The sequence below is a fragment of the Coregonus lavaretus genome (genome assembly GCF_964263955.1).
Source record: "Coregonus lavaretus genome assembly, chromosome: 18".
Classification (NCBI taxonomy): Eukaryota; Metazoa; Chordata; class Actinopteri; order Salmoniformes; family Salmonidae; genus Coregonus; species Coregonus lavaretus.
The window spans coordinates 1,854,888-1,881,919 of NC_140005.1; the positions used below are offsets into that span (position 1 = coordinate 1,854,888).

The 27,032-nt window shown below is 46.6% G+C and overlaps 1 protein-coding gene across 1 annotated transcript in view; it reads right to left on the minus strand.

Annotated features, from left to right (window-relative positions):
• Window positions 1-27,032, minus strand: part of loxl3b (lysyl oxidase-like 3b) — a gene marked incomplete at its 5' end in the record, with an annotated part of 93,592 nt that overhangs the window by 6,801 nt on the left and 59,759 nt on the right. Inside the window, 4 exon segments of the mRNA XM_084182356.1 lie at window positions 16,669-16,912; window positions 22,011-22,106; window positions 22,298-22,361; window positions 26,793-26,948. Coding sequence (XP_084038482.1) covers window positions 16,669-16,912; window positions 22,011-22,106; window positions 22,298-22,361; window positions 26,793-26,948 — 560 coding nt within the window.

Sequence of the window (27,032 nt, forward strand, 5' to 3'; positions counted from 1 at the left end):
AGAGGAGGGATGGTGAGAGGCAGTGGAGGAAAGGGAGAGAGGAGGGATGGTGAGAGGCAGTGGAGGAAAGGGAGAGAGGAGGGATGGTGAGAGGCAGTGGAGGAAAGGGAGAGAGGAGGGATGGTGAGAGGCAGTGGAGGAAAGGGAGAGAGGAGGGATGTTGAGAGGCAGTGGAGGAAAGGGAGAGAGGAGGGATGGTGAGAGGCGAAGGAAAGGGAGAGAGGAGGGATGATGAGAGGCAGTGGAGGAAAGGGAGAGAGGAGGGATGGTGAGAGGCAGTGGAGGAAAGGGAGAGAGGAGGGATGGTGAGTGTCAGAGGAGGAAAGGGAGAGAGGAGGGATGGTGAGAGGCAGTGGAGGAAAGGGAGAGAGGAGGGATGTTGAGAGGCAGTGGAGGAAAGGGAGAGAGGAGGGATGGTGAGAGGCAGTGGAGGAAAGGGAGAGAGGAGGGATGGTGAGAGGCAGTGGAGGAAAGGGAGAGAGGAGGGATGTTGAGAGGCAGTGGAGGAAAGGGAGAGGAGGGATGTTGAGAGGCAGTGGAGGAAAGGGAGAGTGGAGGGATGTTGAGAGGCAGTGGAGGAAAGGGAGAGAGGAGGGATGGTGAGAGGCAGTGGAGGAAAGGGAGAGAGGAGGGATGGTGAGAGGCAGTGGAGGAAAGGGAGAGAGGAGGGATGGTGAGAGGCAGTGGAGGAAAGGGAGAGAGGAGGGATGGTGAGAGGCAGTGGAGGAAAGGGAGAGAGGAGGGATGGTGAGAGGCAGTGGAGGAAAGGGAGAGAGGAGGGATGGTGAGAGGCAGTGGAGGAAAGGGAGAGAGGAGGGATGGTGAGAGGCAGTGGAGGAAAGGGAGAGAGGAGGGATGTTGAGAGGCAGTGGAGGAAAGGGAGAGAGGAGGGATGGTGAGAGGCGAAGGAAAGGGAGAGAGGAGGGATGATGAGAGGCAGTGGAGGAAAGGGAGAGAGGAGGGATGGTGAGAGGCAGTGGAGGAAAGGGAGAGAGGAGGGATGGTGAGAGGCAGTGGAGGAAAGGGAGAGAGGAGGGATGTTGAGAGGCGGTGGAGGAAAGGGAGAGAGGAGGGATGTTGAGAGGCAGTGGAGGAAAGGGAGAGAGGAGGGATGGTGAGAGGCAGTGGAGGAAAGGGAGAGAGGAGGGATGGTGAGTGTCAGAGGAGGAAAGGGAGAGAGGAGGGATGTTGAGAGGCAGTGGAAGAAAGGGAGAGAGGAGGGATGGTGAGAGGCAGTGGAGGAAAGGGAGAGAGGAGGGATGGTGAGAGGCAGTGGAGGAAAGGGAGAGAGGAGGGATGTTGAGAGGCAGTGGAGGAAAGGGAGAGAGGAGGGCTGGTGAGAGGCAGTGGAGGAAAGGGAGAGAGGAGGGATGGTGAGAGGCGAAGGAAAGGGAGAGAGGAGGGATGATGAGAGGCAGTGGAGGAAAGGGAGAGAGGAGGGATGGTGAGAGGCAGTGGAGGAAAGGGAGAGAGGAGGGATGGTGAGAGGCAGTGGAGGAAAGGGAGAGAGGAGGGATGTTGAGAGGCAGTGGAGGAAAGGGAGAGTGGAGGGATGTTGAGAGGCAGTGGAGGAAAGGGAGAGAGGAGGGATGTTGAGAGGCAGTGGAGGAAAGGGAGAGAGGAGGGATGGTGAGAGGCAGTGGAGGAAAGGGAGAGAGGAGGGATGGTGAGTGTCAGAGGAGGAAAGGGAGAGAGGAGGGATGTTGAGAGGCAGTGGAGGAAAGGGAGAGAGGAGGGATGATGAGAGGCAGTGGAGGAAAGGGAGAGAGGAGGGATGGTGAGAGGCAGTGGAGGAAAGGGAGAGAGGAGGGATGGTGAGAGGCAGTGGAGGAAAGGGAGAGAGGAGGGATGGTGAGAGGCAGTGGAGGAAAGGGAGAGAGGAGGGATGGTGAGAGGCAGTGGAGGAAAGGGAGAGAGGAGGGATGTTGAGAGGCGGTGGAGGAAAGGGAGAGAGGAGGGATGGTGAGAGGCGGTGGAGGAAAGGGAGAGAGGAGGGATGGTGAGAGGCGGTGGAGGAAAGGGAGAGAGGAGGGATGGTGAGAGGCGGTGGAGGAAAGGGAGAGAGGAGGGATGGTGAGAGGCGGTGGAGGAAAGGGAGAGAGGAGGGATGGTGAGAGGCGGTGGAGGAAAGGGAGAGAGGAGGGATGGTGAGAGGCGGTGGAGGAAAGGGAGAGAGGAGGGATGGTGAGAGGCGGTGGAGGAAAGGGAGAGAGGAGGGATGGTGAGAGGCGGTGGAGGAAAGGGAGAGAGGAGGGATGGTGAGAGGCGGTGGAGGAAAGGGAGAGAGGAGGGATGGTGAGAGGCGGTGGAGGAAAGGGAGAGAGGAGGGATGGTGAGAGGCGGTGGAGGAAAGGGAGAGAGGAGGGATGGTGAGAGGCGGTGGAGGAAAGGGAGAGAGGAGGGATGGTGAGAGGCGGTGGAGGAAAGGGAGAGAGGAGGGATGGTGAGAGGCAGTGGAGGAAAGGGAGAGTGGAGGGATGGTGAGAGGCAGTGGAGGAAAGGGAGAGAGGAGGGATGGTGAGAGGCAGTGGAGGAAAGGGAGAGAGGAGGGATGGTGAGAGGCGAAGGAAAGGGAGAGAGGAGGGATGATGAGAGGCAGTGGAGGAAAGGGAGAGAGGAGGGATGGTGAGAGGCAGTGGAGGAAAGGGAGAGAGGAGGGATGGTGAGAGGCAGTGGAGGAAAGGGAGAGAGGAGGGATGGTGAGAGGCGAAGGAAAGGGAGAGAGGAGGGATGATGAGAGGTGAAGGAAAGGGAGAGAGGAGGGATGATGAGAGGCAGTGGAGGAAAGGGAGAGAGGAGGGATGTTGAGAGGCGGTGGAGGAAAGGGAGAGAGGAGGGATGTTGAGAGGCAGTGGAGGAAAGGGAGAGAGGAGGGATGGTGAGAGGCAGTGGAGGAAAGGGAGAGAGGAGGGATGGTGAGAGGCAGTGGAGGAAAGGGAGAGAGGAGGGATGTTGAGAGGCGGTGGAGGAAAGGGAGAGAGGAGGGATGTTGAGAGGCGGTGGAGGAAAGGGAGAGAGGAGGGATGTTGAGAGGCAGTGGAGGAAAGGGAGAGAGGAGGGATGGTGAGAGGCAGTGGAGGAAAGGGAGAGAGGAGGGATGGTGAGAGGCAGTGGAGGAAAGGGAGAGAGGAGGGATGGTGAGAGGCAGTGGAGGAAAGGGAGAGAGGAGGGATGGTGAGAGGCAGTGGAGGAAAGGGAGAGAGGAGGGATGTTGAGAGGCAGTGGAGGAAAGGGAGAGAGGAGGGATGTTGAGAGGCAGTGGAGGAAAGGGAGAGAGGAGGGATGGTGAGAGGCGAAGGAAAGGGAGAGAGGAGGGATGATGAGAGGCAGTGGAGGAAAGGGAGAGAGGAGGGATGGTGAGAGGCAGTGGAGGAAAGGGAGAGAGGAGGGATGGTGAGAGGCAGTGGAGGAAAGGGAGAGAGGAGGGATGTTGAGAGGCAGTGGAGGAAAGGGAGAGAGGAGGGATGGTGAGAGGCAGTGGAGGAAAGGGAGAGAGGAGGGATGTTGAGAGGCAGTGGAGGAAAGGGAGAGAGGAGGGACGGTGAGAGGCAGTGGAGGAAAGGGAGAGAGGAGGGATGGTGAGAGGCAGTGGAGGAAAGGGAGAGAGGAGGGATGTTGAGAGGCGGTGGAGGAAAGGGAGAGTGGAGGGATGTTGAGAGGCAGTGGAGGAAAGGGAGAGAGGAGGGATGGTGAGAGGCAGTGGAGGAAAGGGAGAGAGGAGGGATGGTGAGAGGCAGTGGAGGAAAGGGAGAGAGGAGGGATGTTGAGAGGCAGTGGAGGAAAGGGAGAGAGGAGGGATGGTGAGAGGCAGTGGAGGAAAGGGAGAGAGGAGGGATGGTGAGAGGCAGTGGAGGAAAGGGAGAGAGGAGGGATGTTGAGAGGCAGTGGAGGAAAGGGAGAGGAGGGATGTTGAGAGGCAGTGGAGGAAAGGGAGAGTGGAGGGATGTTGAGAGGCAGTGGAGGAAAGGGAGAGAGGAGGGATGGTGAGAGGCAGTGGAGGAAAGGGAGAGAGGAGGGATGGTGAGAGGCAGTGGAGGAAAGGGAGAGAGGAGGGATGTTGAGAGGCAGTGGAGGAAAGGGAGAGAGGAGGGATGGTGAGAGGCAGTGGAGGAAAGGGAGAGAGGAGGGATGGTGAGAGGCAGTGGAGGAAAGGGAGAGAGGAGGGATGGTGAGAGGCAGTGGAGGAAAGGGAGAGAGGAGGGATGGTGAGAGGCAGTGGAGGAAAGGGAGAGAGGAGGGATGTTGAGAGGCAGTGGAGGAAAGGGAGAGAGGAGGGATGGTGAGAGGCGAAGGAAAGGGAGAGAGGAGGGATGATGAGAGGCAGTGGAGGAAAGGGAGAGAGGAGGGATGGTGAGAGGCAGTGGAGGAAAGGGAGAGAGGAGGGATGGTGAGTGTCAGAGGAGGAAAGGGAGAGAGGAGGGATGGTGAGAGGCAGTGGAGGAAAGGGAGAGAGGAGGGATGTTGAGAGGCAGTGGAGGAAAGGGAGAGAGGAGGGATGGTGAGAGGCAGTGGAGGAAAGGGAGAGAGGAGGGATGGTGAGAGGCAGTGGAGGAAAGGGAGAGAGGAGGGATGTTGAGAGGCAGTGGAGGAAAGGGAGAGGAGGGATGTTGAGAGGCAGTGGAGGAAAGGGAGAGTGGAGGGATGTTGAGAGGCAGTGGAGGAAAGGGAGAGAGGAGGGATGGTGAGAGGCAGTGGAGGAAAGGGAGAGAGGAGGGATGGTGAGAGGCAGTGGAGGAAAGGGAGAGAGGAGGGATGGTGAGAGGCAGTGGAGGAAAGGGAGAGAGGAGGGATGGTGAGAGGCAGTGGAGGAAAGGGAGAGAGGAGGGATGGTGAGAGGCAGTGGAGGAAAGGGAGAGAGGAGGGATGGTGAGAGGCAGTGGAGGAAAGGGAGAGAGGAGGGATGGTGAGAGGCAGTGGAGGAAAGGGAGAGAGGAGGGATGTTGAGAGGCAGTGGAGGAAAGGGAGAGAGGAGGGATGGTGAGAGGCGAAGGAAAGGGAGAGAGGAGGGATGATGAGAGGCAGTGGAGGAAAGGGAGAGAGGAGGGATGGTGAGAGGCAGTGGAGGAAAGGGAGAGAGGAGGGATGGTGAGAGGCAGTGGAGGAAAGGGAGAGAGGAGGGATGTTGAGAGGCGGTGGAGGAAAGGGAGAGAGGAGGGATGTTGAGAGGCAGTGGAGGAAAGGGAGAGAGGAGGGATGGTGAGAGGCAGTGGAGGAAAGGGAGAGAGGAGGGATGGTGAGTGTCAGAGGAGGAAAGGGAGAGAGGAGGGATGTTGAGAGGCAGTGGAAGAAAGGGAGAGAGGAGGGATGGTGAGAGGCAGTGGAGGAAAGGGAGAGAGGAGGGATGGTGAGAGGCAGTGGAGGAAAGGGAGAGAGGAGGGATGTTGAGAGGCAGTGGAGGAAAGGGAGAGAGGAGGGCTGGTGAGAGGCAGTGGAGGAAAGGGAGAGAGGAGGGATGGTGAGAGGCGAAGGAAAGGGAGAGAGGAGGGATGATGAGAGGCAGTGGAGGAAAGGGAGAGAGGAGGGATGGTGAGAGGCAGTGGAGGAAAGGGAGAGAGGAGGGATGGTGAGAGGCAGTGGAGGAAAGGGAGAGAGGAGGGATGTTGAGAGGCAGTGGAGGAAAGGGAGAGTGGAGGGATGTTGAGAGGCAGTGGAGGAAAGGGAGAGAGGAGGGATGTTGAGAGGCAGTGGAGGAAAGGGAGAGAGGAGGGATGGTGAGAGGCAGTGGAGGAAAGGGAGAGAGGAGGGATGGTGAGTGTCAGAGGAGGAAAGGGAGAGAGGAGGGATGTTGAGAGGCAGTGGAGGAAAGGGAGAGAGGAGGGATGATGAGAGGCAGTGGAGGAAAGGGAGAGAGGAGGGATGGTGAGAGGCAGTGGAGGAAAGGGAGAGAGGAGGGATGGTGAGAGGCAGTGGAGGAAAGGGAGAGAGGAGGGATGGTGAGAGGCAGTGGAGGAAAGGGAGAGAGGAGGGATGGTGAGAGGCAGTGGAGGAAAGGGAGAGAGGAGGGATGTTGAGAGGCAGTGGAGGAAAGGGAGAGAGGAGGGATGGTGAGAGGCGGTGGAGGAAAGGGAGAGAGGAGGGATGGTGAGAGGCGGTGGAGGAAAGGGAGAGAGGAGGGATGGTGAGAGGCGGTGGAGGAAAGGGAGAGAGGAGGGATGGTGAGAGGCGGTGGAGGAAAGGGAGAGAGGAGGGATGGTGAGAGGCGGTGGAGGAAAGGGAGAGAGGAGGGATGGTGAGAGGCGGTGGAGGAAAGGGAGAGAGGAGGGATGGTGAGAGGCGGTGGAGGAAAGGGAGAGAGGAGGGATGGTGAGAGGCGGTGGAGGAAAGGGAGAGAGGAGGGATGGTGAGAGGCGGTGGAGGAAAGGGAGAGAGGAGGGATGGTGAGAGGCGGTGGAGGAAAGGGAGAGAGGAGGGATGGTGAGAGGCGGTGGAGGAAAGGGAGAGAGGAGGGATGGTGAGAGGCGGTGGAGGAAAGGGAGAGAGGAGGGATGGTGAGAGGCAGTGGAGGAAAGGGAGAGTGGAGGGATGGTGAGAGGCAGTGGAGGAAAGGGAGAGAGGAGGGATGGTGAGAGGCAGTGGAGGAAAGGGAGAGAGGAGGGATGGTGAGAGGCGAAGGAAAGGGAGAGAGGAGGGATGATGAGAGGCAGTGGAGGAAAGGGAGAGAGGAGGGATGGTGAGAGGCAGTGGAGGAAAGGGAGAGAGGAGGGATGGTGAGAGGCAGTGGAGGAAAGGGAGAGAGGAGGGATGGTGAGAGGCGAAGGAAAGGGAGAGAGGAGGGATGATGAGAGGTGAAGGAAAGGGAGAGAGGAGGGATGATGAGAGGCAGTGGAGGAAAGGGAGAGAGGAGGGATGTTGAGAGGCGGTGGAGGAAAGGGAGAGAGGAGGGATGTTGAGAGGCAGTGGAGGAAAGGGAGAGAGGAGGGATGGTGAGAGGCAGTGGAGGAAAGGGAGAGAGGAGGGATGGTGAGAGGCAGTGGAGGAAAGGGAGAGAGGAGGGATGTTGAGAGGCGGTGGAGGAAAGGGAGAGAGGAGGGATGTTGAGAGGCGGTGGAGGAAAGGGAGAGAGGAGGGATGTTGAGAGGCAGTGGAGGAAAGGGAGAGAGGAGGGATGGTGAGAGGCAGTGGAGGAAAGGGAGAGAGGAGGGATGGTGAGAGGCAGTGGAGGAAAGGGAGAGAGGAGGGATGGTGAGAGGCAGTGGAGGAAAGGGAGAGAGGAGGGATGGTGAGAGGCAGTGGAGGAAAGGGAGAGAGGAGGGATGTTGAGAGGCAGTGGAGGAAAGGGAGAGAGGAGGGATGTTGAGAGGCAGTGGAGGAAAGGGAGAGAGGAGGGATGGTGAGAGGCGAAGGAAAGGGAGAGAGGAGGGATGATGAGAGGCAGTGGAGGAAAGGGAGAGAGGAGGGATGGTGAGAGGCAGTGGAGGAAAGGGAGAGAGGAGGGATGGTGAGAGGCAGTGGAGGAAAGGGAGAGAGGAGGGATGTTGAGAGGCAGTGGAGGAAAGGGAGAGAGGAGGGATGGTGAGAGGCAGTGGAGGAAAGGGAGAGAGGAGGGATGTTGAGAGGCAGTGGAGGAAAGGGAGAGAGGAGGGACGGTGAGAGGCAGTGGAGGAAAGGGAGAGAGGAGGGATGGTGAGAGGCAGTGGAGGAAAGGGAGAGAGGAGGGATGTTGAGAGGCGGTGGAGGAAAGGGAGAGTGGAGGGATGTTGAGAGGCAGTGGAGGAAAGGGAGAGAGGAGGGATGGTGAGAGGCAGTGGAGGAAAGGGAGAGAGGAGGGATGTTGAGAGGCAGTGGAGGAAAGGGAGAGAGGAGGGATGTGAGAGGCAGTGGAGGAAAGGGAGAGAGGAGGGATGGTGAGAGGCAGTGGAGGAAAGGGAGAGAGGAGGGATGTTGAGAGGCAGTGGAGGAAAGGGAGAGAGGAGGGATGTTGAGAGGCAGTGGAGGAAAGGGAGAGAGGAGGGATGTTGAGAGGCGGACCCTCAGTCTGCTGCTCTCTCCCTCCGCTGAGACTGACCATCGGATGCAGGCTCCATCAGCCCAGGCACCATCAGCCCAGGCACCATCAGCCCAGGCACCATCAGCCCAGGCACCATCAGCCCAGTAAAATATAAAGCTAATTATTTAAATGTATGTTCACTCAGCTGTGCTTCACCAGTAACACAACAACGGATCTATTACCGATGTCATCATATAGCCTAAAAATGGCCCAAACAACAATGCATTCATTGGCAGGACAATTCAAGCAAAGCCAATATGCAGTGATAATGTACTGGGCCTCTAGCCTACTGCACTAACCTCATTGCTACAGAACTGTTTTTAATTGGTTAATGCTGCATAGGCTTACGTTTATTAAGTCAATCTGAGAGGTAGATCTCGGCTTGCATTTTGACTCAAAGTGAATCTTGACTCAGAAAAGGTTGGTGACCACTATTCTAGAGTTTTCCCTGTTAACATTATCAACGTTTCTCTTTACTGTGGCAACTGTGATCGAATCAACGCCATATTAACCACTTTCAATGCAACATACCGAAATAAAAACTAACTATGCAAGAGATTTTGTTGTAGGCAGAAAGCATCGGAGTAGGATTCTATTGCATTGACACACACTACTCAGCCCCTACTCTACACAGACCGGTGCGGCATAACCAATCAGAGCTGCAGTAGGCCTATATGCAAATAGGCCATTGCCAAATATGGATCTGTGCCATTTACTTTGAACTGGACTGTGTTTACAGCATGAGCGGTCGTGAGTAGATGCGCTTGTTTTGAGATCAAAGAGAGAGCTGCATGTAGCCACGTGTGCACATTTTGTTCACATCCTTTGCTAGTTAGTGAGTTATTAGTTCAGTTATAGTTCATTTGTAGTCAGCAATAGGGGAGTGATTGCTTCCTACAAGAGCACAAAACGTGTACTTTTCTAGCCATCTTTGAAAAGCGAGTCAGGTAAAGAGCTTTGTTTTTGTCTTAAAGGGGCAGTGTTGTATTTTGAGACAGGCTTGAATAAGCTAAATAGCCAATAGGCAGAGGGTAGCTTAATTTGTCTGATTCTCAGTAATAATGGTATGTGAATAACAATGCATTTTATTTTGTAAAGTGGTTTCTTGCATCAAACAACACAACATGTTCAGTCACCTCCTTGTCTGAAGGACTAGTGAATAAACAGGTTCATGTCAAGCCCTGCATATAAAAATAAAAATAAAGTGCCATGGAATGTAGGCCTACATTGAACACCACACATTGGCTGCTACTGTAGGCTGAATGATAGAACAGCTATTTCCATGTTAAAATGTTATGGGATGCATTTTCTCCTTTGTTTTTGACGGTAGGCCACTCTGGTAGGCCTACATTATGATCAAATAGCCACAGTAGCCTACTTGGCCACTGTTAAAACTGTAACTTAAAGCGGGTACAGCCTCAGTGTTCACAGTAAACGCGCACCAGAAGTTTGCGCACAGCAGACCTGAAATTTGTTCAGTGCCGAAAATAATTAGAGGGAACATTGCCTACAAGGTCCGGAGTACTGACCTGGGCAGGGATTCAATCAAATCGTGTGTTGTAGAGAATGTGGCTTTTAAAGGCAATGTTTGCAGAGATTGCATTCACAGTAAATGGTGAATGTCAGCTCAATCGTAAATGTACTTTAAAGGGATAGTGCGAAATTCTGTCAATATTTTTATGTCTCCGCGTGCAGTATGAAGGAAGTCAGAGGTAGATTCACAAGCCAATGTTAACTAGCATTAGCGCAATGACTGGAAGTCTACAGGTACGCTAGCATACCGCTATCCCTTTAAAAGCTGCATTGTCTACAACCTGCGATCGTATAGATGGGTTGGTTGTTTAGCAACAAAACTAATGCGAGCGCAACTATGGGGCAAAAAACACACGGTTGGCTTAAATTGTTGACAATATGTAAGCTATATTTCATCTCCAATGTTTATTGAAAACATAAATACATTATGAGCACTTACTGTCTCAGACACATTGTTACAGTTGATAGTTAGCTAGCTAGCTAATTTTAGCCATATTAGCATTGACATGAAATCAGTCATGTTACGTTCCCCAGCAAGAAACCAAAAATTGTCGCACAAACAGAAGGGGGAACTAACAAAGAGTCACTAACAACCAAAACGAACAGGTGGAGTTCTAGGAGGGGTTCTGAAAGACAGTGATCGGGGGGTCCAGTGAAAGTTGACTAGCAACAACAACTGGGACCTAAAAGACACCCACCATGAGCGCCCAGTAAATAAACCTTGAAGTGCTGAAGAGCCAGTACCAAAGCGAGTGTCTCCTTCTCGATATCCGAGTAGTGTTTCTGATATGAGGCCAATTTCTTTGAAAAGTACCCCACAGGAGAACTCAATGTTGTTATCGTCTTTCTGTAGAGCACAGCTCCTACATCGCTGGCATCGGTATACAAAGAAAATGGACGACAGAAATCCGGAGCAGCTAACACCAAAAGGGTCTTTGTCTTCTCAAAAGCCTCCTGACAGTCGGGGCTCCAACGCAAAACGACTTTCAGACTGGTCAAATCTGTAAGTGGCTCAACAACCTGGGCAAAGTTCTGGAAAAAAGCCTGGTAGTAGCCAGCCATTCCCAAGAATCGGCACAGTTCCTGGCGAGAAGCTGGTACCGGAAGGTTATTGATGGCCTCCACTTTAGCAGGACCGGTCGGACTTTCCCTTACCCCACCACTTTCCAGAGATATTTGGGCAATTTCACTCGTTGACAGGTTAACTGCCAAGTTGGCAGCTAAGAAGCGCTCGAACAGACTCCTAAAATTCTGAAGGTGTTCTGGCCAGCAGTGGCGGCTCCTGAAAAAATTCTCAGGAGGGGCAATTTTTCTGATGATTTAGGTGACCTACACACATTTAAAAAAAGATATGTCCAGCAACAACATGAAGACAGGGGCAGCATATAAGTCAATACCAGAAGCATTTATTGACTGATCTCAAAAGTGTTGGCTTACCAGGGTTGGTGGAGCCCTCAGTTTCATCTTTGCCTCGCAAAGCTAACTCAAACACTCCGCAAAACTTCACACACTGGATTAGCCGGCTGAGGATGTGGCGGTTCTTGCTAATGTCGTAGTAAATATATTTGTTATAGTGAATATGGAATATGATATGTTGAGTAAAATGTTGTGCTAAGATCTATTTAGGTCAGGAGCTGGTTATAAGTTCTGTTCCTATCCAATAACAATGGACAAAAGGGTCCTATCTTGTCAGCCTTGTCAGCAGGTGGCCAAGGACAACACCCACGCCATAGGCCTCTCAGTTCTTCCAACTCACGAGTTCTTGCTCTGAGGACACACACACACACAAACACACACACACACACATCATCACTGTTAAACACACACACACACACACACATCATCACTGTTAAACACACACACACACACACACACACAAAAATCCCCTCTCTTAGGCTGAACATTTGAAGACAGAGAACCCGACTCAGAGCCAATGCAACAGTGACAGTAGCCTGCAGGGGACCTCGCCCAACTCATCAGGACCAATCAGAAGATCAGAACTACTAGATTGAACCTACTTCATTTATTGCATAAAATGTCTGCACACAATGTTTCGGGGCTCTCTTCAGATAATAATAATAATAATAATAATAATAATAATAATATGCCATTTAGCAGACGCTTTTATCCAAAGCGACTTACAGTCATGCGTGCATACATTTTTGTGTATGGGTGGTCCCGGGGATCGAACCCACTACCTTGGCGTTACAAGCACCATGCTCTACCAGCTGAGCTACAGAAAGTGGATACTCATGGATGCGCATTGCAATTGTAAAATGTCAACACAATTGGAGACACCACGTCATTTTTGGAGACATGTTATTGACAGTAAACTATTGTAGATGCGACTGCTAACTAAATAAAACATTTTAGCTGGCTAGCTAATCATCTTAGCTAAATGTGGGGCAAACAATTCAGTTATTTACCGTTAATTTGAGGGATTGGGGTGAAAGAAATCGAGTTACATAGTGATACTTTACGATATACTGTATTGACAATATCGCAATATTTTAGCGCTAGTTGGCTGTACCTGCACCAAAACACCATTATTGTTCCTTCATAGCTTGTTCTCAATCTTTTCACATTGGGAGCCAATTTGTTTTCAGCACTTTTATTTCCATGACTGATCAAAACTCGTTCTCATGGCTTTCTGATCCCTCTGCAACAGACATATGGTGCGCAATAAAATCACAGTATCGAATCGCAATACGTATAGAATCATGAGACTCGCAATGCTGATGCATATATCTTATCGTGAGGTTCCTGGCAATTCCCAGCCCAAGTTCATTTGCCACAACAAATCTCTTCGCTAGCAAACGCGATGTCTTCTCCAAAACGGCAATGTGTCTCCAGCAATGTTTACTTTTTTGACGTTCTATGGCATCTCCAATTTCCAAGCATATATGACCACATGTAATATTTTGGTAAGTGATGCAAATAGTGAACTATGTAGGGCCAGGATGTAAAATATATGTAGCTGCAGCAATTTCTCTTATCTGATATGGTAAGTAATGGGGCTTAATTTATAGCTCCCTAAGAGTTTGACGAACGGGTCCGTGAACGCGATTCCAGATATATTTACCTCTGAATAAACTGCCTTTATTACACCATATCCACATCCAGTAAACTTGTGATTATCAACACTAACCTCATCGTTGTGGCGGCGGACAGCTAGCCTGTATCCCTCGTCATCCAGTTGAGTGAGTCGCAATGTCTTTTTTCGTTCGTACCAATTTTTGGAAAATCCTCGGGTGTAGGACTTTCCGCCTTTAGTAGAAACCTGTTGAATTATTAAATTTGGTCTGGGAGGTCCTAATTGTTTCGTTGCCAATTTATCTTCATTTGTTCGCCGACAAAAAGGAACTTCTTTCAAACAATCCACTCTTTTCTCAGTTACGTTCATGGTTACGTAACGTATGACGAAAGCGCGTAAGTGCAAGCCCACAGACACCCATTGAGATTGTATTGAAGGCTCTGAAATTTGAAAAAAATAGATTTTACATGGGAGTCTATGACAGACTTCTGGGCGATTTTCAACCTGACTGAAATCGCCCCAAAAGGGGGGGGAGCCATTTGAAGCACGACTTTAGCCTGATTCGACATTTAGTGGCAGTGTGGCACTGTGGCAGATCAGACGTATAGATTACAACACTGATAACTACTGTTGCCGTGATATAATTGATTAGAAAAAAAATCCCTTCCTTTTCCCGTTTGGCAGTGCGTCGCCCATATCGCCCTATTGAACAGGCCGCCCCTGCTGGCCAGGTGGTACTAAATACCAACACATTGTCCAAATATGCCTCAGAATTTTCCAGACCACGTAGCACGATGTGAATGAGCTTTTGAAACGTAACTCGAACGGAAGACGAAGGTAGGAAAACAAACCATCAGGAGTGACAAAAGTCCAAATCTAATCAAATCAAATTGTATTTACCACATGCGCCAAATACAACAGGTGTAGACCTTACCGTGAAATGCTTACTGACAAACCCTTAACCAACAATACAGTTCAAGAAATAGAGTTAAGAAAATATGTAAAAATATTTACTAAATAAACTAAAGTTAAAGAAAACACAAAAAACAATAACAAGGCTATATACATAGCAGTGAGTAGCAGCAGTATAAAAAAAGGGGGGGGTCAATGTAAATAGTCTGGGTAGCCATTTGATTAGCTGTTCAGGAGTCTTATGGCTTGGGGATAGAAGCTGTTAAGGAGCCTTTTGGACCTAGACTTGGCGCTCCGGTACCACTTGCCGTGCGGTAGCAGAGAGAACAGTCTATGACTAGGGTGGCTGGATCTTTGACAATTTTTAGGGCCTTCCTCTGACAGTGACAGCCTGGTATAGAGGTCCTGGATGGCAGGAAGCTTGGCCCCAGTGATGTACTGGGCCGTACGCACTACCCTCTGTAGTGCCTTGCGGTCGGAGGCCGAGCAGTTGCCATACCAGGCGGTGATGCAACCGGTCAGGATGCTCTCGATGGTGCAGCTGTAGAACTTTTTGAGGATCTGAGGACCCATGCCAAATCTTTTCAGTCTCCTGAGGGAGAATAGGCTTTGTCGTGCCCTCTTCACGACTGTCTTGGTGTGTTTGGACCGTAATAGTTTGTTGGTGATGTGGACACCAAGGAACTTGAAGCTCTCAACCTGTTCCACTACAGCCCCGTCGATGTTAATGGGGGGGCGTGCTCGGTCCTCTATTTCCTGTAGTCCACGATCATCTCCTTTGTCTTGGTCACGTTGAGGGAGAGGTTGTTGTCCTGGCACCACACGGATAGGTCTCTGACCTCCTCCTACTTACTTCCCTCATTAAAATGCAAATCAATTTATAACATTTTTGACATGCATTTTTCTGGATTTTTTTGTTGTTATTCTGTCTCTCACTGTTCAAATAAACCTACCATTAAAATTATAGACTGATCATCAACCGTACAAAATCAGCAGGGAATCCAGGCTCTGTCGTAGCCGGCCGCGACCGGGAGACCCATGGGGCGGCGCACAATTGGCCCAGCGTCATCCAGGGTAGGGGAGGGAATGGCTGGCAGGGATGTAGCTCAGTTGGTAGAGCATGGCATTTGCAACGCCAGGGTTATGGGTTCGATTCCCACAGGGGGCCAGTATGAAAAATGTATGCACTCACTAACTGTAAGTTGCTCTGGATAAGAGCGTCTGCTAAATGACTAAAATGTAAAAATGTAAATGTAAAATGTGGCATCAAATACTTTTTTCCCTTTTATTTTATTTGTTATAGAAAAATAATGTTTTTTTATCAGTTAGTATATTTGAGTTTAACCACAATATTTGTTGTATTATTTGTTCGTTCTTTTCTGGTGGATTAAACTGACATTTCAACCAACTTTCTATGACTTGTTTTAAAAATAGCGATATTTGGGAGATTATTTAATTTTCAAATAACCGAAAGTGCGAGGTTGTAATCTGAATAAAGGGAAAAAGGCCATTCTTGAACATTGGGTGAGACAATCTTACTAATTTGCTAGAGAACCAGTTTGGATTTAAGTATAACTTTTGTATGACTGAAGCTTTTAGTGATAGGTCTAATGCTTTAATATTTAATCATTTCTGTCCTCCAAATTCATATTCATTATATAAATAGGCCCTTTTAATTTTTTTGGCTTGTCATTCCAAATAAAATGGAATATGTTTTGCTCATATAATATAAAAAACAGGCGTAGGCAAGACCATAAGCAAATAGGTAAACTGGGATAATACTAAAGAGTTAATCAGGGTGATTTTTCCACAAATAGACAGGTATTTACCTTTCCATGGTAGCAAGATCTTATCTATTGTTGCTAACTTTCTATTAAAATGTATTGGAGTGAGAACATTTCTTTCTTTCGGGATATGTATTCCGAGTATATCCACATCACCATCAGACCATTTTATTGGTAAACTACATGGTAATGTATACATTGTATTTTTTAGTGATCCAATATGTAATATAGTACATTTATCATAATTTGGTTGTAATCCAGAGAGGTTAGAAAATGCATCTAGATCCTCTATGAGGCTGTGGAGGGATTCAAGTTGTGGATTTAAAAGAAAACATGAATCATCAGCGTACAATGACACCTTTGTTTTTAAGCCCTGGATTTCTAACCCCTTGATATTGTTGTTGGATCTGATTTTAACAGGATCTGATTTTAACAGCTAACATTTGCCAATAATAAATAGATATGCCGATAGTGGACAACCTTGTTTTACTCCTCTTGACAGTTAAAAATTTTCTGAGAAGTAGCCATTATGTACTATTTTACACCTAGGGTTATTATAATACTTTAACCCATTTCATAAGAAATTCTCCAAAATTGAAATATTCCAGGCATTTATATATAAACTCCAGTAGTACTTTATCAAAAACCTTTTCAAAGTCAGCAATGAATACCAGTACTTGTCTTATATTATCTCCAATGTATTGTCCATGTAAAAAGCGCTATGCATTTTGATAGAATCTTTGCATCACAACACTGAAGTGTAAGGGGCCTCCAATTTTTTTAATGGACTGGATCTTTATATTTACCACTTGGGTACTGTCAAAGGTAATGTATTGCTAAAGGTAATGTAAAGATAATGTAATGTTAAAGGTGATGTACTGTCAAAAGTAATGTATTGCTAAAGGTAATGTAAAGGTAATGTTAAAGGTAATGTACTGTCAAAATGAATGTATTGCTAAAAGTAATGTTAAAGGTAATGTACTGTCAAAAGGAATGTATTGCTAAAGGTAATGTTAAAGGTAATGTACTGTCAAAAGGAATGTATTGCTAAAGGTAATGTTAAAGGTAATGTACTGTCAAAAGTAATGTATTGCTAAAGGTAATGTTAAAGGTAATGTACTGTCAAAATGAATGTATTGCTAAAGGTAATGTTAAAGGTAATGTACTGTCAAAATGAATGTATTGCTAAAGGTAATGTTAAAGGTAATGTACTGTCAAAAGGAATGTATTGCTAAAGGTAATGTAAAGATAATGTAAAATGTCTTATTATACCATAAATACTCCCAACTGTTATTATGTTTGGAATATATATATATATATTTTTTTTTAATCAAAAGTAATTAGCGGACCACCTGCATTACCCCAGCGGACCGCAGGTTGGAAACCACTGCTCTAGATTATTAGGTTGCCATAGTTACCCATGGCAGGCGTGCCAGACCCAGGAGTGGCGTCCAGCCTTGGGCCTGAAGTCGGCCCGTCCGATGTTGTGGATCTGAGAGGAGAACCGCAGCAGACGGCGGTGTCCGTAGGGCCAGTTAGCGCTAGCGGCAGACTTAGACAGACAGTTCTCCTCCGCTGCACAGTACAACATGTGGAGGGGGCGGTCCTCGATGTACACCGACTGCTGGACCAGGGGAGCATTCAGGACCAGGTCAGACGCCGCTGGGAGGAGAGAGGAGGAGGAGGAGGAGGAGAGTAACGGTCAAACTGGCAACATGTACTGTTCAGTAGTTTCCATAGCCACTTGTTCTATGTTGGCTGTTTAGAACAGTGGCGTCAGTTCAGCTAAACCTAGGATATGGCAGAGTGGGGGGGTGGGAAGCTAATTTACTGCAATTCTACACAATTTAAAAACTAAAATGCTATTTGGAGAACAGCAGAAACAAACAAAAATGACCCCAGCCATTAATGATCACTATCAGGTTAAAGGTCAGTGGAACGGCCATTAATGATCACTATCAGGTTAAAGGTCAGTGGAACGGCCATTAATGATCACTATCAGGTTAAAGGTCAGTGGAACGGCCATTACTGATCACTATCAGGTTAAAGATCAGTGGATAGCCATTAATGATCACTATCAGGTTAAAGGTCAGTGGAACGGCCATTAATGATCACTATCAGGTTAAAGGTCAGTGGAACGGCCATTAATGATCACTATCAGGTTAAAGGTCAGTGGAACGGCCATTAATGATCACTATCAGGTTAAAGGTCAGTGGAATGGCCATTAATGATCACTATCAGGTTAAAGATCAGTGGAACAGCCATTAATGATCACTATCAGGTTTAAAGGTCTGTGGAACGGCATATACAATGTCAACCACTACTCAACCTCATCATCAATTGACTCATTTACTTGTGGAACGGTGCGTACAGTGCAACGTGAAATAGATGCATAATACAGGCTATCAAGTCACAACAAGGCCACCTTAAAATACCGCCATCCATAGGAGGCACGTGAGCTTCATGTTTGCGGAAGCTCTTTTTTCACCATAAAATTGCACCTTTATAATAAAGGATTGAATGCATCCATCGTCGCATTTGCAGACTAATGTTAGATAGGCTAGTATTCCTAATGGGATGATTGGATCGTCATCATTCAGGCTAATGTTAGATAGGCTAGTATTCCTAATGGGATGATTGGATCGTCATCATTCAGGCTAATGTTAGATAGGCTAGTATTCCTAATGGGATGATTGGATCGTCATCATTCAGGCTAATGTTAGATAGGCTAGTATTCCTAATGGGATGATTGGATCGTCATCATTCAGGCTAATGTTAGATAGGCTAGTATTCCTAATGGGATGATTGGATCGTCATCATTCAGGCTAATGTTAGATAGGCTAGTATTCCTAATGGGATGATTGGATCGTCATCATTCAGGCTAATGTTAGATAGGCTAGTATTCCTAATGGGATGATTGGATCGTCATCATTCAGGCTAATGTTAGATAGGCTAGTATTCCTAATGGGATGATTGGATCGTCATCATTCAGGCTAATGTTAGATAGGCTAGTATTCCTAATGGGATGATTGGATCGTCATCATTCAGACTAATGTTAGATAGGCTAGTATTCCTAATGGGATGATTGGATCGTCATCATTCAGGCTAATGTTAGATAGGCTAGTATTCCTAATGGGATGATTGGATCGTCATCATTCAGGCTAATGTTAGATAGGCTAGTATTCCTAATGGGATGATTGGATCGTCATCATTCAGACTAATGTTAGATAGGCTAGTATTCCTAATGGGATGATTGGATCGTCATCATTCAGGCTAATGTTAGATAGGCTAGTATTCCTAATGGGATGATTGGATCGTCATCATTCAGGCTAACGTTAGATAGGCTAGTATTCCTAATGGGATGATTGGATCGTCATCATTCAGGCTAATGTTAGATAGGCTAGTATTCCTAATGGGATGATTGGATCGTCATCATTCAGGCTAATGTTAGATAGGCTAGTATTCCTAATGGGATGATCGGATCGTCATCATTCAGGCTAATGTTAGATAGGCTAGTATTCCTAATGGGATGATCGGATCGTCATCATTCAGGCTAATGTTAGATAGGCTAGTATTCCTAATGGGATGATTGGATCGTCATCATTCAGGCTAATGTTAGATAGGCTAGTATTCCTAATGGGATGATTGGATCGTCATCATTCAGGCTAATGTTAGATAGGCTAGTATTCCTAATGGGATGATTGGATCGTCATCATTCAGGCTAATGTTAGATAGGCTAGTATTCCTAATGGGATGATTGGATCGTCATCATTCAGGCTAATGTTAGATAGGCTAGTATTCCTAATGGGATGATTGGATCGTCATCATTCAGGCTAATGTTAGATAGGCTAGTATTCCTAATGGGATGATTGGATCGTCATCATTCAGGCTAATGTTAGATAGGCTAGTATTCCTAATGGGATGATTGGATCGTCATCATTCAGGCTAATAATATAACTACATCCTGTAAAACTGACTGAGCACATAGTGACAGAGTAGACCTAATCAGACACGTTTCTTGTCCTTTCTTAGCATGGGAAAATGTGTCCTTTTATAAACACATTTCATGGAATTGTAACTACACTATATAATAGGAGTAGCTTACTCTACTGACTCTGACGAGCAGATCCGTCTGGAACCTAACCATCTAATCTAGCCCTACGAAAAGGGGAGACGCAAATTGGACAATATGACGTCCGTCTACCCTGGAGGAGGGGAATCATTTCCCCCCCCCAAAAAAAACGTTCCAGTGACCAGTGGAACTGATCCAATGATAAATAATATGCCATTAGGGCAGACGCTTTTATCCAAAGCGACTTACAGTCATGCGTGCATACATTTTTATGTATGGGTGGTCCCGGGGATCGAACCCACTACCTTGGCGTTACAAGCGCCATGTTCTACCAGCTGAGCTACAGAGGACCACAAAACAATAAAGACAGTGAATATGCAAGCACTCAGCGGGTATATGTCAGGAAGAGGCTACTGTTCACTCAATTGGGAGTTGAGAATCTCGATAAGTAGATTAGTATTTTCTTTGTCTTCTCTTTTCAGCAATAACCAGTTGCTTTTTAAACTATGCTTTTCCTATGATTGTATTTAGAAATATTGCAATAGGCCTATGCTTATTTAACTGCTTTTCAATGACAGCTGCAACTCAGCCTACCAAATAGCGGATTGTTATTTGCCGTGCGCATTGCCCACATTGCTCGCTTAAAACAATCCACAGCTAATTCTTTAAAGAAGCTAATTATCCTCTGTGGCCGAATCATGCTCTCTGGTGTAGTATTTTGAATTATTTTATTTATTTATGTATAGGCACGAGTAATTATATAGCTAATTTGGGCTAATTGAAGTCAATTGACTTTAGGGGAAGCTTATCTCCCCCTAGCCTATAGGACGTGCCACCTATGCCCACATCAATGTGAAAGTAACTGGTGCATAAAACAGCTGACCGCGAGGCTTACAAGCCGGGTTCGAATGACACACCTAAACGGCTGACAAAGCAAACTGTCTGGCACTGTCTGATCTGAGACAAAGGTCTTCTCTCCGAGCGACGCTCCGCATGGTCCTAAAGCCATCCACCAATACGCTAAACAGCCGTCGCATTGGAATCAGGATTGGAATGATTTTTGTGTACCTTTTTAGTAGCTTACTTATACATTGTTGGTCTTGAGCTAGGCCCTACCATACCCAACTGACGCCCCTGCTGTTGGTCTTGAGCTAGGCCCTACCATACCCAACTGACGTCCCTGCTGTTGGTCTTGAGCTAGGCCCTACCATACCCAACTGACGCCCCTGCTGTTGGTCTTGAGCTAGGCCCTACCATACCCAACTGACGCCCCTGCTGTTGGTGTTGAGCTAGGCCCTACCATACCCAACTGACGCCCCTGCTTTACAATATCATCTTGGAACTGTGGGGATCTATTTTCTCATAATTGGATCTGTGTGTGATGAATAGCTTAGAAGGAATGCATTAATGATAAGCATAGAAGGTTTGTACTGTACTGATATAAATTGTTTCACATAACAGGCTGTGATTCATGTAAGGAACGTTAGGGGGAAGGACAGATAAGACTTGTATTTCTTACAGATACGAACACTGCCTCTTTGTTGTCTGCGAACCGTTGTCTGTGAACCGTCCTTGAACTAGGTACTCACAGTACAGTGGAATGGTGTCTTTTGGGTGCTAACTCCACAGGTTGTTATGATAAAAACGTATGCCTGGCAACAGTGTGCAACAAGGGAGCGCCAAGGGAGCGCCAAGGGGCTGGGACCAGCCGGTGCGCCAACGGATAGGTTGGGCAAGTCTAAACCACGCCCAACCTCTACCCTGATAGGCCCAGCAGGGAGCGGGAACTATCTCTGTCAGAGTATTTGAAGAAGAACTCAGAACAATGGATTAGTTCTCTGAGTGCCCTGCGTGGTATTTCAGTGGACCCGTATATACGAACCTTCATACTTATCATACATACATTTTGCATTTAATAAATTTAGCTTGGATTGAATATCTCTTGATTATGTTTTCTCTTATTCCAATACCAGATTTGAATTACACAATTTCTAACAAAACCCAGAACCAAATCTTGCATGTGCTGGCCAGCTACAGTCTGTCGTTACAGATGAGTTAAAGTGTAATAACGAATCAATACTTCATCTATAAGTGAAAACCTTGCGTAGTCTGTAACTCACACTGTCATTCTGATCACCAGTAGGCCTACTGTTTGTAGCGCTGACTGGAATATGTTTCCGAGACTCCGCCGATAACATCGACGTGCTAACAACCTCCGGTCAGCGGCTTCATAAGGAAATGCATCGGCGACGTTGTCCCCACAGTGAAAGTTCGCTGCTTCCCGAATCAAAAGCTGGATTAACACCAAGGTTGGCGCTAAACAGAGCTACCGCACACATGGCCATCGCAGACCACCCTGAGGTTACGGCTGAGGACAGGAACAAGGACAGGAAGTCCCGCTACGACCTCCGCAGAGTCATCAAACGAGCAAAAGGACAATTTAGTAATGAAGTAGAATCATATTACTTAGGCATGTGGCTGCAGTCCATTATGTATTTCATTTCCCCCTTTTTCAGAACCACTCTTGGTTAAAACAGTTGTCGAGCCATACCTTAAAGTGTCTTAGTCCATACACTGTGCTGGAATCCTACCTGTCTGTCATCTGTCCCTTTACAAGCACCCGGGAGAGAACACATTAAGTGCTATGAAAAGTGAATATCCAGCCCAACAGGTGCTTCGGGAACTCACTCTCTGAGCAGATGACCCCAGCAGAGAACTTGGCAGCAGTCTTCTGACAGCTGACGGTTCTGTGCTGCTGGCAGTGGCTCAGAGACATCTCGTTTCCTATACAAAAGGGAGGGAACGTTATCACCCACTTTTATAAATGTACCAGTAAACTAATCAGAATTTTTGAAATTTCAAAGGATTTTAAGGAATTTTCATAAAATGTAACTCTATATAAATAAATAAATAAATATGTTTTTAATATAAATTCTGGTAACTTTGGTAAATTAACGGGAGTTTTGCGACCCTACCTGTACACTTCACACCACTCATCACCATCTCGGTTACGTTACTACTGTCCCAGTACCACGTTTCCTTAGCGACAGGGAAAACACAAACAAACACGGAAACAAACAGCAGGAGGATATTATTGAACCTTTATTAAGTCAGGAGACCTATTTTTACGCTAATAGGTTATGATAATAATAATAATGATAATAATAATTGATTGGAGTGCTTTTCCTGTAGCTCAAAGCGCTTTACATACTAATGGTGAAAACGCAACTCTTCCTCATCCACCACCAATGTGTAGCACCCATCTGAATGATGCAACTCGTTTGTGCCAGAAAGCTCACCACACTAGCATGGTGGAGAGGTGAGGAGTGATATGTGACATGACATAATAATATAATACTAATATGCCATTTAGCAGACGCTTTTATCCAAAGCGACTTACAGTGATGTGTGCATACATGTTTTTTTGTTTGTTTTTTTTTGTGTATGGGTGGTCCCGGGGATCAAACCCACTACCTTGGCGTTACAGGCGCCGTGCTCTACCAGCTGAGCTACATATATGATATATGTCAATTAGGTTAGCAATAGCTAGGTTTCCATCCAATTCGCAACAGATTTTCACATGAATAATCTAAAATCTGCATAAAAACAATCTGCCCATTTTCCCACCAGAGATGTTTCCATCAAATTGACTTGTTGTGGATAAAAGGCTGTGTGAGGACGTAGTGCTCATAAAAATACCTTCTGTTGTTAAATTCCCCTGTACTGAATAAATAATACAAGTTAAATAGGTTTCAACTCTACTGATGGTTTAGTCCGAATAAATATGTTCTGTAGTGAATGAGCCTTGTCTGGTCTTGGCGCCGGCGCCCTATCCAGAAACAGTGGGGGTAGGCTACCTGCATGATGAGATCATTATGGACAAAGGACTGAGATTATTTATATTTGTCAAACTGCAGCCAAGCATCGATCATCATGTCACCAGAATAAGACCCTCAATATTTATTGGAAAGGAGCATCAAGCTCATCACCGTGCACTTTCACCACCCTGTGAAGTTTATCATAATTTATTTCGTTAGTCTAATAAACTGCATGGTTTCCTGAGCCGTAGTGGTATGACCTCACACCATATCATTGCGTGACTCCCAAGTTTACTTCGATATGATGGTTATTGTATTGATATTTGCGCATAAAGGCATTTCCACCGCCATTTGGCCCATCACATTATCTCTGAGAAGCATCATGTTACTGCTAAAACACATCTGATTACATTACATTACAGTACATTACATTACGGTTATTTAGCAAATGCTCTTAATCCAAAACCAACTTACAGTCAGTGCATTCAACTAAGGTAGGTAAGACAACCATATATCACTTTAAGGTGACAAGGGAGTAGACTACTTTGACTAATATGAATTAGCCGTGGTATTTACTTTCTTGCCTCTCAGTATTCAAAGAAAAGAGAAACTGTTCTTCAAACTGCTCCTAACTTCGCTTGAATAAAAATATTGATATAAGCAGAGAGATAATTAGATAACTCAGATGTGCTTTTAATAATGTATCTGTCAGTCAGACACCTGCCATCTATGAGAGAATGGTAAGACAGTACAGCTGGGCGATAAAAGTCATATTGTGATAAATGTAACTATTTTGTTCGATAACGGAAAAAAAACGTTTTATTTTTTGTATTTTTATGGACAGTTACTTTACATTAGCGGCTCAAGACCATTTTTATTCCAGTGCCAAGTAAGACAACTGAGATGGTAGCCTAGCATTCAGAAAGTAAGCTATTTCATCTAACACATCCATTATTGATATTTTGATGTGCAACCTGCCAAAATAGGATCCAGAATTAACCTATCAGATTTACTTTGGGCAATTCAGAGATTAATTTGGCCGACATTGTAGGGCAGCCCCCGAAGTAACTCTCCTTATCTACTGTATGCAAGAATGTCCTCTGTGTTGTCTTAGGAATTCAGCATTCTCTGTGTAGTCTTAGGAATTCAGCATTCTCTGTGTAGTCTTAGGAATTCAGCGCTCTCTGTGTTGGTCTCTCCAACCCCCATTGAGAAGCAAAGGTTACATCCTGTAGGTCTGATATCTGATTGGAGGTTAACTTTACAGTAATACTATTGGTCAACAACTCAGGTTTTGAATCCAAACAATTCAGATTTTCTATATCTCTCTCTCTCATAAATAAACAATAAAAATTAACAGTAAACATTACAATCAGAAGTTCCAATTCTCAGACCCATTCTTGCTAGTTAACGTCAACTCATTGTCTAATGCTTGCTTGTATATTTTAATGATCTTCATGGAGTCAGATAAACATTTTAATAGGCTAATTACTTAGTCTTATTACGAGTCACATGTGATGTATACAGTGCATTCGGAAAGTATTCAGGCCCTTTACTCAGTACTCTGTTGAAGCACCTTTGGCAGCGATTACAGCCTTGAGTCTTCTTGGGTAAGATGCTACAAGCTTGGCACACCTGTATTTGGGGAGTTTCTCCCATTCTTCTCTGCTGATCATCTCAACCTCTGTCAGGTTGGTTGGGGAGCGTCGCTGTACAGCTATTTTCAGGTCTCTCCAGAGATGTTCGAATGGGTTCAAGTCTGGGCTCTGGCTAGGCCACTCAAGGACATTCAAAGAATTGTCCCAAAGTCACTCCTGCGTTGTCTTGGCTGTGTGCTTAGGGTCGTTGTCCTGTTGGAAGGTGAACCTTTTTACAAGCACGGTGGTGGCTGCATCATGTTATGGGTATGCTTGTCATCTGCAAGGACTAGGGAGTTTTTTAGGATAAAAAGAAACGGAATGGAGCTAAGCAAAGAAAACAAAAAAAAGGCTCAATCCTAGAGGGATTAAAACCTGGTTCAGTCTGTTTTCCACCAGACACTGGGAGATGAATTCACCTTTCAGCAGGACAATAACCTAAAACACAAGGCCAAATCTACACTGGAGTTTCTTACCAAGATTACATTGAATGTTCCTGAGTGGCCTAGTTACAGTTTTGACTTAAATCGGTTTGAAAATCTATGGCAGGACCTGAAAATGTATGTCTAGCAATGATCAACAACCAACTTGACAGAGCTTGAAGAATTTTTAAAAGAATAATGTACAAATATTGTACAATCCAGGTGTGCAAAGCTCTTAGAGACTAACCCCAAAAGACTCACAGCTGTAACCGAGTGGCCCAGCGGTCTAAGGCACTGCATCTCAGTGCTAGAGGCGTCACTACAGACCGAGTGGCCCAGCGGTCTAAGGCACTGCATCTCAGCGGTCTAAGGCACTGCATCTCAGTGCTAGAGGCGTCACTACAGACCGAGTGGCCCAGCGGTCTAAGGCACTGCATCTCAGCGGTCTAAGGCACTGCATCTCAGTGCTTGAGGCGTCACTACAGACCGAGTGGCCCAGCGGTCTAAGGCACTGCATCTCAGTGCTTGAGGCGTCACTACAGACCCCCTGATTCGATTCCAGGCTGTATCACAACTGGCCGTGATTGGGAGTCCCATAGGGCGGCGCACAATTGGCCCAGCGTCGTCCGGGTTTGGCCGGTGTAGGCCGTCATTGTAAATAAGAATTTGTTCTTAACTGACTTACCTAGTTAAATAAAGGTTAAAAAATAATTATTATTTTTAAAAAAGCAACAAAAAAAAACGCTGCCAAAGTTGATTCTAACGTATTAATCCAGGGGATTAATTATTATCTAATTAATTATTATTATCTAATTAATAATAAAAAAAAATATTAATTTTTTTACAAATGTTCAAATTTTTCTTCCACTTTGACAGAGTATTTTGTATAGATCGTTGACAAAAAATTACAATTAAATCCATTTTAATCCCACTTTGTAACACAACAACATTTGGAAAAAGTAAAGGGGTGTGAATACTTTCTGAAGCACTGTAGGCTAATTGATTAATCTATCAGTAAATGTAATGTCCTACAAAAATGTTCCAGCGCTAGGATAGTTGATGTAGGCCTATTCACTGCAAATGCATCAAAACCATACTACATATCCTACTCCGGTTGTAAAGTGGTGCCATTAACTAAATAATGAGGAGGTGAGAAATAAATGATGTACTCGCAGAAAGCTGTGACTCTCCTCTCTGTAACTAGAACAGTAGTTGCTTTGAAAACTGTATTTTGTCCTCAATTGCACTTTGCTCAACGGTTATGTGCTTGTGCCCCTTAGAACGCATTTCTCCGTCCTCCGCGTCACAGTGAGTGTGGCTCCAGCTCGCTCACACAGCAGCCAATAGCAGAACATGGGACAGGCTGATACTTTCATTGCAGGAATCGACGTAATGCATTATGGGCTATTACTATTGACCAAATAATGGTTCTAGAACAATCTACAGGAACATTTTATAGAAGAAATCACAGAAAAATGACAGACGTAAGCAAAATGCTTCGGTAAGAGGAAGTCTGTCCCAGCTCTATAGCACAGTATCATACTTCCAACATACATCAGACTGAAGCTTTCTTCTTCTCCCAGTCTTACTCACAGTGATGGCATGCATGGAGTACCCCAAGCCTAGCTGTCTGCAGACTACCATGGCCTCTTTAGTGGTCCAGCCTGCAGAGCACACCGTGCCCCACCGCGCCCCCACCTGAACCTCCACACGGCCCTCATAGTACGTCCTGCCTCCCACGATACGCACCTGCAGAGGGGGGGGCCCTAGGGGATGTCAGTGAGAGGGCACTTCCTGTCCTGTGTGTAGCCCAGCATTTCTCAACTCCAGTCC